At 36.4% G+C, this 21,769-nt stretch overlaps 1 protein-coding gene across 1 annotated transcript in view; it reads left to right on the forward strand.

Moving 5' to 3' along the window:
- LOC118179738 (cytochrome P450 18a1-like) overlaps nucleotides 1-21,422 on the forward strand; it is a 38,069-nt gene extending 16,647 nt beyond the window's left edge. The window contains exons 2-5 of the mRNA XM_035348906.2: nucleotides 3,629-3,744; nucleotides 5,957-6,212; nucleotides 12,622-12,812; nucleotides 21,073-21,422. Of these exons, the coding sequence (XP_035204797.1) occupies nucleotides 3,629-3,744; nucleotides 5,957-6,212; nucleotides 12,622-12,812; nucleotides 21,073-21,251 (742 nt within the window). The 3' untranslated portion in view covers nucleotides 21,252-21,422. The remainder of the gene's footprint in view (nucleotides 1-3,628; nucleotides 3,745-5,956; nucleotides 6,213-12,621; nucleotides 12,813-21,072) is intronic.
- The last annotated feature ends 347 nt before the right edge of the window (nucleotides 21,423-21,769 follow it).

Consider the following 21,769-nt stretch of genomic DNA (forward strand, 5'->3'; position numbering starts at 1 on the left):
CCCATGTCAACATCCCCTGGCCTATTTCCCACCTGAAAAAGTCACTCAGACTTCAAAGCTATGGTACAATAGCAGTAAGAGTGGGATTGCAGCACAACAGGCCGCAGGACGTACTATCATTTTGGGTATGTAGACCCGATGCGGTTAGTCACCAACCTACAGCTGGTCAGGCATATTACCGGACACGGCCCATTTCTAGAGTACTTCCACAGATATGGAATCAGTGCAACAGATAGATGCACATGCGGAGAAGTAGGCACTCCGGAGCACTACCTTACCTGCTGCCCACTCACCACTGCAACACACATCAGATTCTCTATCACAAATCAACATTCCTTCCGGAAGCTTCTAGTGAAACAACGACCTCTAACAATTAAGATCAGTAAGATGATAGAAAAACTGTCTGAACTGGATAAGGACCTCTGCCAAGTCGTATAGTATTATCTTAAAACATAAGAGTACTGAGTCTGTCCATTCTAATGGTGTGTTGGTGTATTTAATTATGGCAAAGCACACTAGGGCTATCTGCCCAAGGGGACGGATGCCTTCGTGGAGGACTTTCTAAGGGAAACTGGCTCGTATACACTTTACACACGGGGAAAACCACGAAAACGCCCATGCAGCGAGCCCGTTAGCGGGATTCGGACCGAACTACCAGTGTTCAGCGACTTTACCGCTCGGCCGCTGGTGGGCGCATTCTAATGAATCATGTATAATGTGTCTTATAATACTATGTTTGTATTCAGTGAGTGTGAATTCATCATATATGAGAACAATTCAACGTATGTTTATATGCAGATGTAATGTACTCAAAATATAATATATTCAAAGGTGAACGTAATCAAGTATAATTCACCATATATGTGAATATTTCAACGCATAATTTATATTTAGATGCAATGTACTCAAAGTATAATGTGTATGCAATGTATCTCTTATGTATGCGTATCTACTTATCTATACATATGTATTTAGTATTACCACGTATGTGTTACGTATATCTAATAGGTGACTCTACCCAAGTGAACTCTTCATAATTATAATACGCGTAACGCGTGTCAATGCGTAATGTTCACCACTGTATCTACTTACCCAGAAATATGTATATATTTAATTTATTTCTGTAACTGTAACATGTATTTAATGAGGCCATCTCATAATACCTAGGTCACTTCATTATAAACATAACGTATGCGTATCGACTTATCCATGTGTATTATTTATTTACCTCTGTGTATTGTGTATCCAATGTAGGAGACTTATTTATCCTAGTTAATTCATTATAAGCATCATGCGTATTTACTCATCTATGTTTATGTTTATTATATTTATTATATATTTTTCCCCTATATACCCCTGTATGTGTAATGTGTATCCCGTGTACATGATATACTCAATAAGATGTATATAATATACCCAATACACAGGCTGTATATAACATACTCAATACGCAATGCAAATTCAATGTGTATCTAATAACAATGTGTACCTATACCCAATGTGTATCTAAAAGCATATGTGTATTTAGTAACGTATGTGTAATTACTCGTGCATGTATGTGTGTTTATCTATCTACCCCTGCATGTGTAATGCGTTTCCAATGAAGGTGACCTCATTTATTTAAGTCAATTCTTCAATTATTATTCAATGCATACCCAATGTTATGTGTACCTGTATATCCATATATATGTATTTATTTATCTACCCCAGTACGTAAACCCCAGTCATGTGTATCTAATAGATGACTATGCATATCCAAGTCCCCAGTAATGTGTATCTAATAGATGACTATGCATATTTAAGTCAATTCTTTATAATAATTATATGTGTAACGTGTATCAGTGTGCATAATAACTTACTAACCTAGGCTGTATATATAATACATTCAATGCGCAATGCATATTCAATGCGTATCGAACGTTTGCGTACGCACTTGTTCATGCAAATGTATACCCCTATATGTATATATAATATAGGTGACCTTATTTATCCAAATCAAAACATTATAACCTTCATTATATGTTTCTAAGTATGCGTGTTTACTCAATCCTGTTTATGAATTAATTTAATTACCCCAATTAGTGTAGCGTCTGGATGTACTATATACTTAATGCATAATGCGTCTCCAACATGCATTTAATGTATGCATATTTATTTATCCCTGTATCAGTATTTCTTTACTTATTTATGCATGTGTAATGTTATTGTAATCCAAGCTATAGGTGATTTTATATATCCAAAACAAATCACTATGATCATAACATTTTGCGACGAAATTATATTAAGTAGCTACTGCATATATATGTAATGTATATAATCAGTGTTATATCATGCGTATCAGTTTTCATATTTCTATGCATATTTTAAACGTACTTCAAGGTATATTTTAAGCAAGTCATATATTGTCAAAGTATTATTCAATGTAACAATATGTGTAACTATAATATGTGCGGGTAATTATAATTGTTATCAAGGTCACCGTAGGAAATGTTGTAACATGTATCTTGAACGACGCATAAGACACTGTATAAATATAATCAATGCATACTAAATCGGCGAGGCGCCAGTGTGTCCCCCTCTTGACATCTGAAGCTGTTCTAGTTAATGGTGGACGTGGTGCTGTACTGATTAACCAGTATGGTAGAGGCACAGTGCCCACATCCCCCGTCACTTGTACCTGCCTGTTAGCTCTTGTGTCCAGTTAGTTTTACACCGGAACTCTACAGAAACATAATGTATAATACTTACAAAAGAAGTTCCATTTCTTTATCCTAATGACTTTCAAATAATGAAACGACATCAATGCGAAGCTATAAGACATACTTTGAAAAACGCCATTGCATTCCTTGAAAAAATGAAAACTGACACACGTATTGTATTTTTCAACGTATTCCTGCGAAGTCCTCTGATTTTCACCTGTGCATTAATTATTGTGGCTTTGGTCCCTTGAAAATAGCTATTTGTAAGCTAAACCTCACGACGATTGACAGACTCCTGACAGTATTAGAAGAGAAATGGAAATCAATACCCCCTGAAAATTGTACGAAAATCACAATAATGACTTATTGTTTAGAAATAAGGCTATTATATTAAACATTTCAAAAATGCTCTTTATATTTTAAATATTAATTAAACAGTCACGAAATCATTCTAAAAACGTGTAAATACACTTTGTAGAACACATCGTTTTCTTTATTTTCTTCTTTAATTTAAACTTACAGTTTTAACTGTAAATATGCATGTAATGAGAGAAATAAACTAAAAAAATCAGAATTGTGTACATTATTAGAACAGAGAAAGTAGTCTGAGTGACATAAGGAATTTAAAATATATATATATGGCTAAATCTAATACTCAAAGATTTATAAAAGAAATTAAATGAAAACGAAACAAAACAAAACAAAACAAAAAAACAAAACAAAAAAAGAAAAAAGAAAAGAAAAGCATGCATAATTTTAAGTAAAGTAGAATATGGATAAATTTGTAATATCAATATATGTCGTGTATAAATAAAGAAAAATGATTGATAATGAAGTCAATAAATAATAAAGTAATATTTGAGATTTATTTATACATTTCGCCTTATAACTATCAGTTCCGCTGATATTTATTTATGCTAATTTTTCAGAAAAGAGATAGAGGAACATGAAAGGACTTTGGATCCAACTAACATACGAGATTATATTGATGGTTATTTAATAGAGATTAAGAAAAGGGCCGATGATCCTGATTCTACCTTTACAAGTATGTCAAAGTTTCTAAAATGCTATTTCTGTTTATCTCTTATTTACATTCCAGATTATACTCTGTTTTATAACTTTTCCTTAAAAAGCTCAATTTGAGTCATTAATGTCATTTAATTATACACATTATATAGCTGCAATATATATGCATGAAAAAAATTAGCATTCTTAAATTAATTTGACATAATATCATTAATATACACTCACGTTTGTGAAAATTGCAACACCAAGAAGGAATCGTCATAATTGAATGCAATTTAATACACAGTTGAGTGGTAGTGGTACAAATAAATGATTAAATGTTCAAAGCAAACAAACAATAACAAGAGATCAGAATCAGTATTTTGTGTGGCCACCACGCGCCGCAATAAGTGCTGCTACACGACGTGGCAAGGAGTCAAACAAAGTTTGAATGTCTGACTGAGGAAGAGCATTCCATATCGTTTGTACGCGTACCCAAAGTTCGTCTGCAGACGCAACAGGACGAGGATCACGAGCAAGACGCCGACCAATGACATCCCACACATGTTCAATTGGCGACATATCCGGGGAACACGCAGGCCAAGGAAGAAGCTGTACCTGCTGCGCTGCAAAGAAGGATTTAACAATCCGAGCAGTATGAGGGCGGGCATTGTCCTGTTGAAATACAGCGCCTGGCAAGCTTTGAAGGAAGGGAACAGCTTCGGGCTGTAGAACTTCACGGATATACCTGTTGCTGTTCAGATTGCCCACAATTCGTAGCAATTGAGATCGTCTATGATATGCTATGGCGCCCCAGACCATAACTCCAGGTGTTCGTCCACTGTGGCGTTCGATAATGCACTCCGGAAGGTGGCGTTCACCGGCATAGCGTCTGACACGAATGCGGCCATCATGGTACCACAAATTAAAGCGGGATTCGTCAGAAAACACGACTTGCTGCCAATCAGCACGCCAGTCTCTATGCTGATTGGCCCATTGTAGCCGCAGGCGGCGATGGTCGTGCGTTAGGGGGATCCTGTATAAAGGAGTCCGTGCGCGCAGTCCACACTGCAGCAGACGTCTACGAATTGATGAAGCACACAATGAAACACCTGTAGCTATTGACCACAGTGCTGCCAATTGTCTAGAGGAAGCTGTACGGTCCGTCCGCGCCATGCGGACCAGGTGTCTATCATCGCGAGCTGACGTCACATTTCGGGGTCCACTCCCGGATTTCCGAGTTGTCCGACACTCGTCCGTCCACTGCTTCCAAACGCGCATCACTGTGCTGCTGTTACGCTGCACACGAGAGGCTACTGCACGATACGACAATCCAGCTTCACGAAGGCCGATGATTCTCCCTCGTTCAAACTCTGTAAGTTGTTCAAATCTCGCTCTCTTTCGTCGACGAGGCATAAGTACAGATTGAGTTAACGTTTACCACTAGCAGATAACCACCGATAACCATACACGCCTCGCTACAGCCGTCTATTTATTCGGATCCATCAGCCGTTCAGAGGGCGCTGCTCAGCATACGCATGCGCTACGGATTTGCAATTCTAATCATTTGCATATCATGCGCTACTTTGCATTTTCTGAAAATTTCAGCTCACTCGCGTAAGTCCTTCATGGTGTTGCAATTTTCACAAACGTGAGTGTACATACTAAGTTGACTTTTAACCAGAAGCTACAACTTTTATTACATTAGAACCTGCAGTTTCTGTTCACTGAAAATTGCAAATACAATAAAATGAATGAAAGCGTAGCACCTGCCTATATCTATTTTGCTTAAGAAAGAGATGGACATTTTTGAGATAATTAAATGGTTTACAAAAACAAGTTATAGTATTTCCATGCTTTAAGCCCTTATCCTATTTGCACTTTCTTCACTGTGCGGCTTAGGAGTTCGATGACATAAATTACAGTAAAACTCTGCTCAGCAGAACCTGGTTTAACAGAAAGTTGATTTATCAAAAAAAAAAAAAAAAAAAAAAAAAAAAAAAAAAAAAAAAACGAGGGTAAAATTAAATTGATTGACCATTTTCATTTAAAATGAATTACAAGCCAGTACTGAATTTTTGTTATTATTGGAATGAAAATTTGCATCCTTCATGAATAATATGCTAAATCTCCTGCTTCCTTTATTTTTTGATGCAGTATTATGCGATATAAATTTCGTATTATTGCGGTGTTCATAATTCCAGTATAGATGTAAAACTTGCAGTTATAATTTGAAAATTTTTATCGTTCAGAGGAGGTTCTAGTGGATATGGCAAGAGGGTTCTTGATTGCCGGAGGCGACACAGCTCGTGTGTCAGTGGAGTGGCTAGTACTGTTATGTGCTGCTTTTCCAGAAGTGCAGATAAAAATCCAGAAGGAAATCGACGACGTCATTGGGCAAGAACGATTTCCAACTAGAGCGGATTATCTTCAGATGCCCTACACAGAGGCTGTTATTCTGGAGACGAATAGGTGGAAAACAATTGCACCTCTGAATGTAATGAGAGCGTAAGTTTCCATGATCTTTCATTTTTTTTAAATAAGCATAAATAAAGAATATATATATAAAGCACAGTTCATATAAATATTTGAGATTGTCTAATACATGTAACCGTATGAATTATCTCATTTAATATTGTGGTTATTATTTTTTTTTCTAAAAAAAGGAAAAGGAACTAAAACGTAATTAAAAGCAAAAGCTAATTCTGTCAATTGTAAGCCCAGCGTCTTTTTAAAGGACCCTTTCTTTGTTTTTATAATAGAAAAAGTAGAGTTAGGGCAAAAGTGGTGCACGTTCTTTCATGTAAGGAACTTATCTACATCAGATTAGTGTGTATGTGGTGAAAGAGGCAGCCCTGAACACTATTTACTCAAATGGGCACTCTCGCAGCTAAGCATCATCTAAGAGTTCCTAACTCTGAAAGCGAAATAAATCTTTTTATAAGTAAGGCTATCAAGAGCAACCATCTCAAAAAGAAAATCGTAAACATAATGAACTTCCTGTCTACAAGAGGCACTGAGCTATGCAACATAGTATAAAATAGCACAAAGGTATTCCCTAAGAATTTAATACTCACCAGAGGGTAAATATTCTTTGAACTTCTTCAAAACTGAAATAACATCGCACTTTTAAAAATGCCGTAGCATTTACTGTAAGAGGAAATTGCATATACCTAGAAAAATTGAGCAATATAGCTAGCAATGAGACTCTTAACAATGGAAACCTAATGAGAACCTTCTGACTTACCAAATCGTAAAACTCAGTCACAAGAACAAATGTGTACAAAAGCCTGATAATCTCATGCAGAATTGTAGAATGGTAACCTCAAGATTCACACCTACCTGCAACAGAACAAAAATGCAACTAGAATTGTCCTCGATAGAATGTAAGTGTCACAGCCACCAATTGTGAAAGCATCAATGTAAAAAATGTAATTCTTTCTTTATAGATCTTACAAACACCTGGTTATACGATGGAGAGATTTAATACTCACCAGAGGGTAAATATTAGCAGAAATATTATGCAGGTGCAGCATAGGGTAAGATAGGGCTAGACCGAAAATAAATTTCCTTCGTATTTAAATTAAAATGTGAGTCCCTTTCAATTCACGGATAAATACTCATTAGGTCTATGATAGCTTTATCTCTTGTTTCAAGAATATGCGATTTAAATATAAGTTTCTCAAAGTAGACTCCAAGATACTTGATTGTTGTGCCACGTGATATTTTAGAGCCATCCAGAATAATACAATCATTCTAGTAGAATGTTTTTTGAAATAAATAACACAGTATTTAACAGCATTAATTTTAGGTTTCCATCCTTCAAACCAAGGTGAAGTTGCTTGCGTCTTTTAGCTTTCTTGGATTTAAATAGTGTTGAGCAATTTGCATAAGACAGCTGTATCGTCTACGTAGTAGGCGATTAAAGCATTACTACTGTTGTGGAGGTTGTTAATATATATGTAGAAAAGCAAAGACCCCTAAGACTGAACCCTGGGGTACACCAGCTTTTATTTTCCTGATATTGGAGTATTTGCCTTTAATGCGAACTTGAAAGGTCCTGTGATGTAGGTAATCTGAAAGAAGTACTATAAGGCTTGGAAGTAAACTATGGGCAATAAATTTGATAAGGAAGCCGTAATGGCAAACCTTATCAAACGCTTTCTCAGTATCCAAAAAGAGACCAGCTACTGTTTCATTTTCGTTGAAACTTTCAGCCACAAACTCATTGGTTCTAGTAACCTGCTGGGTTGTAGAAAAAGTATTTCTGAAATTGAACTGATGATTTTGTAGGATGTTGTTGTCAGCAATGAATTTATGAAGTCCAATGATAATTAAATGGTCGAATAATTCTTTGAGAGGTCTTTTAATCACAGAAATAAGATCGTGTTTCCAGGAGTGAGGATAAGTGTTTAACCTGAGGCATGCGTTGAAAACTTTAGTGATAAGAATGATTGCTTTTATTCGAATTCAGTTAGTACTTTATTTGGAATATATGAGCACCCAAATGTTTTCCTGGAAATCAATTGATCAATATCATTTCTTCGGAGGGCTTTTGCTAATTTCCATACGGAATCCATTGATCCTTATATGAAACGCTGCTCACGAAAATAATCCAGGTGTTTTCTCTGTAATCTTACGTGAGTTCTCTAAATGCTCTGTTACTTTTATTATAGCGATGTACGCTGAAGTGACAAAAGTCATGGGATAGCACTATGCAAATATAGAGATGGCAGTAGTATCGCGTAGAAAATGTATAAAGGCGAAGTGCTTTGGCAGAGCTTTCATTTGCGTTCAAGTTATTCATGTGAAGAGGCTTTGACGTGATTATGGCCGCACGACGAGAATTAACAGACTTTGAACGGGGAATAGTAGTTGGAGCTAGACGCATGGGTCATTCCATTTCGGATATCATTAGGGAATTCAACATTCCGAGATCCACAGTGTCAAGAGTGTGCCGAGAGTATCTAATTTCAGGCATAACATCCCACCATGGACAGCGCAGTGGCCGACCACCTGCACTTAACGACCGAGACCAGCGACGTCTGCGTAGAGTTGTCATTGTTCACAGACAAGCAACACTGCGTCAAATAACCGCAGAAATCAATGTGGGACGTGTCCGATAGGACAGTGCGGCGAAATTTGTCTTCCTTGGGCTATGCCAGCAGAAGATCGACTCGAGTGCCTTTACTGACAGCACGACATCGCCTGCAGCGACTCTCGTGGGCTCGTGAGCATATTGGTTGGTCCCTAAGCGAATGGAAAACCGTGGCTTGGTCAGATGAGTCACGATTTCAGTTGGTAAGAGCTGATGGTAGGGTTCGAGTGTGGCGCAGACCCCACGAAGCCATGGACCCAAGTTGTCAACAAGGCACTGTTCAAGCTGGTGGTGGTTCCATAATGGTCTGGGCTGTTTTTACATGGCATGGACTCGGTCCTCTGGTGAAACTGAACCGATCATTGACTGGAAATGGATACCTTCAGCTACTTGGATATCACTTACAGCCATTCATGGACTTCACGTACTCAAACAACGATGGGATTTTTATGGATGACGATGCGCCATGTCACCGGGCCACAATTGTTCGCGATTGGTTAGAATAATATTCTGAACAATTCCAGCGAATGATCTGGCCACCTAGATCGCCCGACATGAATCCCAGCGAACATTTATGGGACATCATCGAGAGGTCCGTTCGTGCCCAAAACCCTGCACCGTCAACACTTTCACAGTTATGGACGTCTATAGAGGCAGCATGGCTCAATATTCCTGCAGGGGACTTGTTGAGTCCATGCCACGTCGAGTTGCTGCACTTCGCCGGGTAAAAGGAGGACCGACAAAATATTAGGAGGTATCCCATGACTTTTGTCACTTCAGTGTATGTCATGTGATTCTTGACTATTTTGCGAAATTTTGCGGTGCCTGTTTTTCTCTTTTATTTTAAGCTGAATGTTTCTAGGTAGGGTGACATCTGCATATTAGTAGGGATCTTGCTTTCGTTGATGGCATTTGTATTATTTTGGTTGACACCATTATTAATATCTGGGATTATCTGGAATCTGTGCTTCAAACAATAAAGTGTAAATTTTACATTCATTGTCGATATAAAGATAAGGCGGTTGCCCAGAACTGGCGTTAATGATGATATCTAGATCAGGGTTCGCTGGAGAAATCTGAGAGTAATGCGGTAATGCGTTGGTTCGTTCTGTGCAGAGATGACAATATCGGGGGCACTAAAACGTCTTGTTCCTCTTCCTTTTAGTCCTCCGTATTAAGCAAAGGCAGAAGACAGGCCCAAAATGCCCCAACACATAACATTAGGACTTCTCCATTTACTGCCGCCAATCCCGCACTCAATCGGAGACAGTAATCACTTATCCCAACCAATCCGACCGAGTTCGCGTGGTCACTATTCCCGGTTATTGGTCTCATGGAGAAGCATGACTGCAGTTTTAAAACCTGACAATTTGAATGAGCGTCGGTCATATGGTCCCGCCAGTATGCAGGCAGCCCCACACTGAAGGGATTAGAGAATTCGGTGAACAATAAACTAGCCGTTTCACCGCTGCTGACACCTAAATGGAATTGCACGGAATTCGGATCGAACTGCAAGCCGTGATCTCTACCGATACCACCAGGTTGGGGGCTTACAGCCAGCTCCCCCCTCCTTCGTCCAACTGTATAAGACGATCTGGAGTTCTGGAACCTCCAGGCTCGTGTTTTTATCCCCCGTTGCCGAGACTGTTAAGGTACAGAGCCTAGCCAGTATAATAAGCGACTGCTAGAGAGATTTTGTCACATAAGAAACAAACGTCGAAGTTTTTGAATTGAATTTTTATTTTATTTGCATTAAAATATTTAGTTTTATAAGATGAAAATGGAAGTTTTTATTTTTTTCATTTTTATTTAAGAAGTTATTTTTAATTTAATTGTTTTTAATTTTTAATTTAGGGAAATTTCTAATGACAAACTTTCTTCTTAGTCTACACCTCTTTAGAGCCTGGTAAACTGCAATCTAAGTCATTCTTCTCAAACTGGTGACCCTCGGACCTTATGCGGTCCCCGAAGCAATTTATGCGACTCACGAATACATTTCAATTAGGCATTGTTGCAAAGATTTTCAAGATTTTAACTATTTGAAGTCCGAGTTTACATCGTTTCATTACCATAAAAAAACTAACGACAGCAAATGCAGCAGAAAATCTATAAACTGAGTTTAATTCATTTAAAATGTGATATAAATCTTATTCAAGGATTTATACAGATTTGGTTAAATTTTATTCACATTTGTCAAAAAATAAATATGCTCTGTCATAAATTTTTGTTTTAAGAATAATAACTTTGTATGTCAATATATTTATATATCTGAACAGTTTTTTCCCACATAAATTAATAAGAAATAATTCTACTGACCGAAGAATATCTATAATGAGCGACAGAGATAATTTCTAATAATTCTTTTCCAGTTCACCGACGTTATAGAAATAAATTTTATATTTATATACAAAACTTATAATTATTTATATACAAACAAATCTATTTTAATTTATGTGAGACAGAAAAATTTAACAATTAAGAGAGACCAGGTTGCTATTATTTATTCTCGAGTTTTGTTCCACTTGAAAATATTTCATGGTTTGTTTGTTTTTAATTTAAACTGGTTTGTTCGTGGTTTGCTTTTTTTTTTAATATTTCGCGGTTTAAGTTATTTAATGATTAACTAGGCATGTTGGAATTATTTGAAAGGTATGTCAATCTGAACGTTTAGTTATTTATCAATACATTTGAATTACAAAGTGCAACCAACAAAAATGTCTTCCAAATTCCAAACATTTTATTTCAGGTAGAAAATAAATATAAATGTGAACTTTTTTCATCTGCGTTATTATTAGTCATATACGTTTTGATAAATATTTAGTAAACAGACTTTCAAATTTACTTCAAATGTATTACATTTTGTGGATTAAAAAAAATTTCATTTTGCTAAAAACATTTCTGGTCCGTTGACTGTTTTCAAATCATGTATTCAAATCACAAGCAATTTAATATTGAAACCTAAGACTGTCTAAGTCGTTCAAACTGAAAACTAATAGAATTATTACTATTACAGTTATTAGAAACTAAGCTCTCAAGATCCTTGTATATAGCAAAAAGTGTTCTTGCATTATATTATGAATTAATCAAAATGAAATTTGGAACCATAGTACAAATAATAAAATTTGTAAAACAAGGGAATTGAAAAGTTAATGAAAGCTAACATTATAACTAATGTTTCTAAAATTTCTCCCTCAGAAATAAATTTCTATTCCATTTGAAATAAATATTATAATAGTTAGTATACCTACTATTATATTAAATCAAATTTCATTAATCAAATATTTTGCCATAAAATATTAAAAATTATGCACGAGAGTGTTCTAATTTTTATGCTTTCTCTTTAGAAATTCAGTTATGCCATGTTAAACAGCGAGTACAACGCATAAAATGTTTTAACTTGTGGATACATAAGGTTATTTCGAAGCAGGAGAGATAAAAAATGAACAACGCCTTCACCGGGACTCAAACCAAGGGCCTCTCGAATACGCGCCGAGCGTGCTGACCACTACACTACGAAGGCATGCTAAGAAGGCAGGAGAAATACCTTATAAACTACAGAACATTATAGCAGACAAGCAATAAAAAATAAGATAATTCAGTAGACTTAAAGAAATCCAAAGTTAAGCTGCATTAGATTCTTTAATTCTTAATCTGCTTATGTTTTAGAAACATCTGAGTAAATGAATTTGGACGGATTTGGTATTATTTTTAGAACTGTAAACTCTGTACTTCATTTCTCTTCATTTGTTTTCTTATATTTATAACTTGCGTAAAATATGTAATTAAATGAAGTTTACTTTCTGTGTACATATTTTTTAGCACATTAAAGGATACTGAACTGAATGGTTATTTCATTCCAAAACATTCTCAAGTTCTAGCCATATTATACGCAGTTCATTATGATAAAAAACTCTGGGGAAACGATACTGACGTCTTCCGACCTGAAAGATTTTTGAGCGAAGATGGAAAAAGAGTTATTAAGCCTGAATACCACATTCCTTTTTCTATCGGTATGCATTTTCTACATTTACTGTAGTACATATTATATGCATATTATATGTTGTATTTATTGTATAAGCATTGAAATTGTGACTTTAAAAGAATAGTAATATTTGTCACTCTGTTTTTTTTTCTGCACGTTGATCTTAAATGTAATATTTTTATTTCTAAATTAATCATTTATGTCTATTTAAAATTTTCTTTTTATATATATCTTATAATGATTTTAATTATTTTGCTAATTCACTAAAACTCTCATTGTTTCTCTTTTCTTCTACCTCTCTCGCGTGATTTGTTTTAAAATTATGTTAGTTACTATCTAAATAAAAACTAGTTAGAAAAAACATAGAGATCTTTTCATCTAAAGTTATACATTTCATTCCACATAATTAATACATTTTATAGATTCCATGTTAGACAATCTTTAGTTTTATCCTTTATTAAGTCCAGATTGAAATAAATATATTTAAATTTTGCTCTTCAAAATTTTCGTGTTCATTTACTTCTAATTTTGGTTCAAGTCACTTGCAATAAACAAAGCAAGAAAATATTCTCCAAGTGACTGTTCAAATGTTAATTCATCTTGAAGGTTAATACGTTACTTAAATGTTCATTTTAGGCATCTTAATATCCGCCCCCCCCCCGCTTTAGCTCAGAATTTGTACGCAATGAACTGGCAAATAACTGCTGGCCATTAAAATTAGAACACCATGATAGCAAATTCGAAACTTCCACAAAAGCCAGAATGTGCTGCGATTAGCTTTTCACGATTAAGATAACTATAGCAAATTAAGGTTTGCGTGCATTGCAGGCAAAAGTAATAACACCTCTAAGCAGTATAAGAGGATAGAATGAAATGGTTATTCTCCTTTAAGGGCATTTATTTGATCTCCTTTTTTGCTGAAGGTCGTGATATGATCTGTGTAGAAAGAACGATCTCATACCTGCACTTATCATATTTCAAAGATGAGCGAATCGTAGTCTGCTGCTTAGTCTAAGGGTTATCGCACTGCTTATATGCCGTTTACCTTAGTCAGTATCCAATGATTGCTTATCCAATGATTGCTATGTTTTGGTTTGGTGTACTTGATTATTACAAAGAACGCTAAGGATATCTGCCTAAAGAGAAGGACGCCTTTGTGGACGATTATCTAAGAGAAACTGGCTCGTATCAACATTACACATGGAGAAAACCACCAAACGTTCAAATGACTGTTATGAGAATTTGAGTCATTAGGTACAAGGAAGTCCAGCAAAGCGACGTGAATTCCCAAACACTTCAATACCTAAGACATTTGACATCTTGTTAGCATCGTTAGCAATCGTAAACATCACGTACTCTGCATAACGAAACTGAGTGGGTTTGCACAGCAGCTGTATGGACAGATAAAGTATGACGATGTTTTCAAAGCCACGAATCACATTTGATTTGGTTTCGCTTTATGTCACAACTTAGGATTCAATACTTAAAATTACTGTATTTATATAGGCGCATCATTAGTGTGATGTTGTCTTTTCTGACAAAACCCGCATTTGCTTACAGCTTAACAATGGAAGATGCTTAAGTCTGGGTTTGTGGCACATTTTTTAGCCTCTATCTCCCATCTTTCAAGAGATGGTGCCCAACTGTCTTAGTACTTAGAATGTCTGACTGTTGCCTTGCTCGACACTTTCTTCACATCTCGCACCAACTGCAAACATTTGATCACTGCTTGCAGAGACATTACCGTGACAATAGCCGCCAGCCACCACCATAGATGAACTTCAGTCACCATAGTTGTAAAATAAATATGATTCTGCTATCTGCTTTCCTTTATTGTCTAACAATTTTATATCAGGCAATATTATTTCGACAGTCTTTAAGACAATCTGTAGAAATATTTAATGTCTCGATGTATACCACTTTAAAAGGTAAACCGTATTTTTTTAAATAAATAATCAAAATTCAAATATAAGATACTCGTATTTCTGAAAATGTATGTAAAGCGTGTGAGAAAAAATTTTATAAAAAATACCAAAATGTTCTAATGGCAAAGATACTTTCGAAAATATAGTATTGGACTTCTTTATGAATGTTTGCTTCAAAATGTCTTGATATATTCAAGAGTGTGCCTAAAAGTACCATAGCTTATCTACAGAAACTACGAGTCACACGTATACTCGTATTGCTATTTTGCTCTCGTAAAATGTCAAAAACTGTTTTGGGTTTTCAAAATAAAAGCTAGAAGATAACACAAATCTGAATTTTAGTTCATTAAAAAATTATACATCGTGTTTTCTATAGCAATTTTCTTTCAGCACCTTAAGCATAATTTATTCAGCATGAATTTCTAATTATTTTTAGTAACAGCAAATACTTCTTTAATAGATAAATTACTCTCACTGCTTATTTTTATTGATAAATGCAAGAACGTTCGTTCTTTTAATAATACAAATCCTCTTTTATGTAACATTCATTAAATTAAAAAGGAATACTAGGGCAGCCATCGATTTTAAGCACCTAGGAAAAAAAAACCTAACTTGAAGCCAGCCCGTATCTAAGAGTGTAAAGCTGTTGAAGACTGGTAGTATAAGTTCAGTTTTCCTGGCCATTGAAAAGGTGACACGAAGTTTGGTGTTTTTCCAGCAAATAGCGAGTCAATTTGCTGAGAAAAATCTTTCACAGAACATTAATCCTGATATTAAGAGATTTCGCATCCTTTGCTGTAACAAATAAGTCGAATCCAAAGACCTGGTCTACCTGTAGTCGAGCAGTAAAATCCACTAAACAACTAGTAGTTCGAAGGCTGGCGAACGAACTGACTGCATGTGCTTTTTTGTGGATTTCCCCATGTGTAATATGGGCGCGAGCCAATTTACTTTAAAAAGAGTTCCACGGGACATCTTTCAGTGTAGTGACTAATGACGCGAAATAAATAAATAAAAAGAACAAAGGTAATAAAATGTTCTCGAAGGTAAGTAAGTTGATTTTTAAGTCCGTCTATAAATACCATTTTAAATTCGCGCATCCTTAAGAATGCATGCGCACGCAAGTTTTCAGCATTCTTTGGTAGAATCCGATACCACTTGCATTACGGCGTTAGGTTGTGTGCTGAGCAGTATGAGCTTCCACTGAAGCCAGCGCATTGCCGTCTGTGAAATATACGTCACGGATCTTAACAATAAAAATATTAAAACTGCGAATATTCATTGCCGTATTAATGTCGTAGAAGTCTACAATGCAATGAGTAATAGTAAAGTGCGAAAATGGACGAGATTGTTAAAGGGAAGTCGAGAAAACTACTAGTATACTATTTACCAAGCGCAGTATCAACATGAAACTATTGCAACTTATTTTAGAATAAGAAACGACTTGTGAGAATCGCGTAAATTTTATTAGCTTTTTCAGGAATACAAAACAAATCTTTCATATGCAAATTTAAGTAACAAAAAAATGGGAATAGGAAGTTTCTGAAACGTCAGCCTTCTGAATTCAAAAGTAATACCACTCGGAACTTGAAAGATTAATTTTAGTTTTTCTTTAATAAATTTTTCTTGAAGGATTTATACAAAGTTTGCCTGTTGGAAGATGTGCAGTGTTTTATTATTCTGTTTCACTGACTAGTCACGAAACACGCCTTTACAGAGCCCTTCTACATATAAGGTTCTTTCGAAGTTACACGTGGTACAGGTGTGTTTCCTAGACCTGGAGAAAGCGTTCGACAGAGTCTGGCACGACGGCCTGATCTATAAAATCAGTAATTTCATGTTCCCCATCAATTTTATGAAACTCATGATTTCTTATCTGAAGAGAAGAACTTTTCTAGTTCGGGTTGGAGATACTCTGGCACAGAAGAAAGTAATACAAAGTGGAGTCCCGCGAGGATCAGTTATCGCACCAAAGCTTTTTAATATTTTTATAAATGACTTACCTAATCCATTGGCGTCTAAAACACTAAAATAAGCAGATGACACAGTGATTTTGTCGCAATCACAAAGCCCGCAGTTAGCTCTAAACAACCTCCAACTCTACGTAAATGCTGTCGCCGCCTGGTGTCAGCTCTGGAAGGTAAAAATTAATACCTCAAAATGCACTACTGTTCCCTTTCGTCGTTACAGGAAAAATGAGAGAACAAATAGTAACATGAAAATCGGAAATGGTATCATCCCAGTCTCTTCGTTCGCTAAATATTTTGAAGTGATTCTTGATGAACGACTTAGCTAAGACCATGTAATTAGCCAAGTTAACAAAGCAAATCGAGCTTACATTTATTACACGTATTATAATATCAAATAAATTAGTTTTGCCACATACGTCTATAATCTCATAGGACGGAAATCTAAGCTTAGCTTAAAAATTAAACGTACTCTGTGTTTAGCACTTATCAGACCAATTTTGCTTTATGCAGCCCCGGCCTAGGCCACGGCGTTAAAGACTGAACGAAGGAAAATTAATCTCCTGTAAAATAAAATACTAAGAGCGATGGTTAATGCGCTTTGGTATGTTAGAAATGCGATCATTTATGAAGATTTAAAAATTAAACCAATACCGGAGCAGATCCTAATGGATGTTCACAACTCTTTTGAAAAATTGGAGAATTCGCCAGTCAATACCTTGAGAAAAATTACGAATTATGATCCCACTGTGGAAAGCGTAGTGAAACGACCTAGGTCATTTCACCACAATGTTAAGTGGTAGTTGTAAATATGTATAGAGTTTTATCCAACTTATATCATATTATTCAAGTATTTAATCAGGATTTATTTCGTGTTTGTGAATTTGTGTTTGTGTTTACTACTAAGAATATTGACTTAGTGCCTGGACAGGCAAAAGACTTTAAGTGTTATTTGCACAAAGTGTAAATAATTGAACTCACCACGCCTACTACTGGGGATCCAACCGTATTGGCTAGTACCGGTCTCGTGATACTCATACTCTGAATTCTCAAGAATTAGATATATTTTCTCGAATCTCTCACTAAGCAGTTTTATGTTCTTCAGTCAGGACTCAGATGATTTTCATGACTTAAAAATTGAAATTTTTGCTATTATGTTAGTGTACGGCACTTTGACTTGCCACCTTAAAGCTCTGATTGCCTGACTCTTATTTTCGCCTTAGGGTGAGTTGGCGATAGCGCCCTAAATTTTTCTACAACCGTGAATGGCCGTATGGCAAGTTACAATGATCAGGTTTAAACTCTAAGAAGTTGATGCCTGTAGTGAAAGTAGAGCATAAGCATATATACGCGGGATACGGAAGATCGTTGTAGATCATATCTGCTTGAAAACAGAAAACAAATTTTAAATCTTCATTTCCACGCTAGGTAAAATAGCTTCGTAGGGTTACTGAATATGGGGAGGGGGAATATGTTTGCTAGTATCTATGACATACTGCTTAAATTAGGTGCCGCTGCTAAAGTTTCCAGTTTGTATTTGCAATGTAGGACAATAGACGCTTTTATTGGGCAACAGCATTTAAGCTGCCTTTTTTTTTATAAAAGATTACAATTCACTTGTAATGTTACAAGGAGACAAACTGATGTATTTTACCAATAGGCACAGCTGCAGAGACACGGATGTGGAGAGTATGTTTTATAACTTCAGTGCTCGAGTTGAATTTTTGCTGCAAAGGAACATCATCTAGTATCACAAAAGCATTGTAAAACTGCGTACATTAATGGCTTACTTTGAATTTCCGAGAGCCTTGATGGAAATTATTGAAGAGTTACTAAGCGGAAACTTTAGTATTCTGCGTTTTTAATTGGTCTTTGCGGTTTTTTTTTTCTTATATGCCCAAAGAGCGGACTTACCTAGATTTGGGTCGCAATGCTTCGAATACATGGTCCGATTTATCACATCAGGATATCATGCATGAATCTTTCTGCCTATGAGGAGGTTCAAATCCCGCGAACGGGCTGGCTGCATGGGTGTTTTCGTGGTTTTCCCCATGTGTAACGTGTCTGCGAGCCAGTTCCCTTAAAAAGTCCTCCACGAAGGCAACCCCCTTAAGGCAGATAGCCCTCGAGTGCTTTGCCGTAATCTAATAAACCGAAACCTTTCTGCCTATGAAAGCAGACAATATGCTTAGTTACGCATTATGAAGTTTACCACAGTGAAACAATAAATGCTATTTTATTTTTAATACATATTATTCTAGTATTATAATATCAAATAAATTAGTTTTGCCACATACGTAAAATGGTATTTGAAACATTTAAACTTTAACCAAATATGAATACTGATGGATTCCATCTAAGTCTCATGGTGGAAATGTGTACGTAACATATACACTGAAGTGACATGGGATACCTCCTAATATTTTGTCGGTCCTCATGTTTACCTCATGGGATACCTCCTAATATTTTGTCGGTCCTCTTTTTGCCCAGCGAAGTGCAGCAACTCGACGTGGCATGGACTCAAGAAGTCGTTGGAAGTCCCCTGCAGGAATATTGAGCCATGCTGCCTCTATAGACGTCCATATTTGTGAAAGTGTTGACGGTGCAGGGTTTTGGGCACGAACTGACCTCTCCATGATGTCCCATAAATGTTCGCTGGGATTCATGTCGGGCGATCTAGGTGGCTAGATCATTCGCTGGAATTGTCCAGAATGTTATTCTAACCAATCGCGAACAATTGTGGCCCGATGACATGGCGCATTGTCATCCATAAAAATCCCATCGTTGTTTGAGTACGTGAAGTCCATGAATGGCTGTAGGTGATCTCCAAGTAGCTGAAGGTATCCATTTCCAGTCAATGATCGGTTCCGTTGCACCAGAGAACCGAGTCCATGCCATGTAAAAACAGTCCAGACCATTATGGAACCACCACCAGCTTGAACAGTGCCTTGTTGACAACTTGGGTCCATGGCTTCGTGGGGTCTGCGCCACACTCGAACCCTACCATCAGCTCTTACCAACTGAAATCGTGACTCATCTGACCAAGCTACGATTTTGCATTCATTTAGGGACCAATCGATATGCTCACGAGCCCACGAGAGTCGCTGCAGGCGATGTCGTGCTGTCAGTAAAGGCACTCGAGTCGGTCTTCTGCTGGCATAGCCCAAGGAAGACAAATTTCGCCGCACTGTCCTATCGGACCGTCCCACATTGATTTCTGTGGTTATTTGACGCAGTGTTGCTTGTCTGTGAACATTGACAACTCTACGCAGACGTCGCTGGTCTCGGTCGTTAAGTGCAGGTGGTCGGCCACTGCGCTGTCCATGGTGGGATGTTATGCTTGAAATTAGATAATCTCGGCACACTCTTGACACTGTGGATCTCGGAATGTTGAATTCCCTAATGATATCCGAAATGGAATGACCCATGCGTCTAGCTCCAACTACCATTCCCCGTTCAAAGTCTGTTAATTCTCGTCGTGCGGCCATAATCACGTCAAAGCCTCTTCACATGAATAACTTGAACACAAATGAAAGCCCTGCCAAAGCACTTCGCGTTTATACATTTTCTACACGATACTACTGCCATCTGTATACTTGCTTATTGCTGTCCCATGACTTTTGTCACTGCAGTGTATATTGGGATCGACAGAATCTCGTAAGTATAACAATATTTTTATCAATGCATTTTGGTAGCATAATTAATACTCTTAAATAGGATTATTGCTTTTATTTAAAAATAGACGTATTGAGGTGCATATAAGTTCTGTCCTCGATAAGCAGCACATGGATATGAACTATTTGTTACCAGTAGACTTAGTTTCTACATGGAGCTCTCATAATTAAGCTCTGTAATTCTTGCCATTACCATGCCAATGTACCAATGTGGGGTTTGCAGAATACAACCCCTACTTGGCATTACGGTGACTTTTCTCACTGTCCTCCGCTCTTTCACTGCGGATTCTGCATTAATCCACTGGCTTGGTTTTTGGCACCGATACATGAGGCAAATATCATGACGTCACGGTTGATGATAGAAGAAAATGCACTTAATATTTCCATTAAAAATAATAAAATATACATGATACTTTTTTGATAAACAAAAGAGGTCATAAGTGAAACTTGGTGCGTATTCACATGAAAACCAGTTTAATACCATGCCAGACCAATAACCGACGTTCCATGCCAGTTGAAGATTAAAAACATTAAATAATATGATCCTTACGTCTTTCAATACAATTTCCTAATTTTTTATTTTTTACTATAATTGGAAGAACATATATCACAAATGAATCACATTGTTCATTTCACTCAATGTATGATCCATCTTTTTAAGAATAACTCTCAATGAAACTCTATTTAAAATATTTATTTATTCTCTTTCAATTATCTCCTAGGAAAACGATCCTGTCCCGGAGTACCACTGGCAGAAATGGAGGTATTCATATACTTAACAGCAATACTACAAAAATTCGATGTCTTCATGCCAGCTGGAAAAGTACCGGATCTTGAAGGTTTCCTAGGATTAACATTTCAACCTAAAAAACAAGAATTTATTTTCAAATTAAGGCAGTAAAGTTATTTGTGCCTCAAACATTCGGCTAAGAATCCCGGTTTTATCAAGTAGAGTACAAGCATGAAAATCCTAGATTATATGGGACAGATATTCCAAGAGCTGCCATTACAATGGTTCCGGAAAGCATTTAACTTATTTTATTAAAATAGTGAGGAAAATCATTTTATTGGAATAAAAGCCTTTATTTTGTTTTTTGTTTCTCTTGTATACTCAAATATATAAATGTAGATGCATTTAATATGTTAAAAATTTCCTAATAACTGATTTTTTTAGTAACATCGTTATCCATAACTACGTTTTATTATCTAGAATATACAGCTTTTGTAATGGAATGCACTGTGGCCAGACATTGCTGAAAGGTTACTAGATGGTATTACTAGATGTTATGCTGTGACCATGCAAACTGTCGCTAATTCCGGAGTCCTTCATATTTCATCATTACGAATCATATTTGGATTGACACTTTAATTGTTACAATATTGCTTTAAATATCCAATAAAACGGAACTAGTGATTTTC

This window comes from Stegodyphus dumicola, chromosome 6, assembly GCF_044657685.1.
Source record: "Stegodyphus dumicola isolate Sdum_Otavi_A_Nest chromosome 6, ASM4465768v1".
NCBI lineage: Eukaryota > Metazoa > Arthropoda > Arachnida > Araneae > Eresidae > Stegodyphus > Stegodyphus dumicola.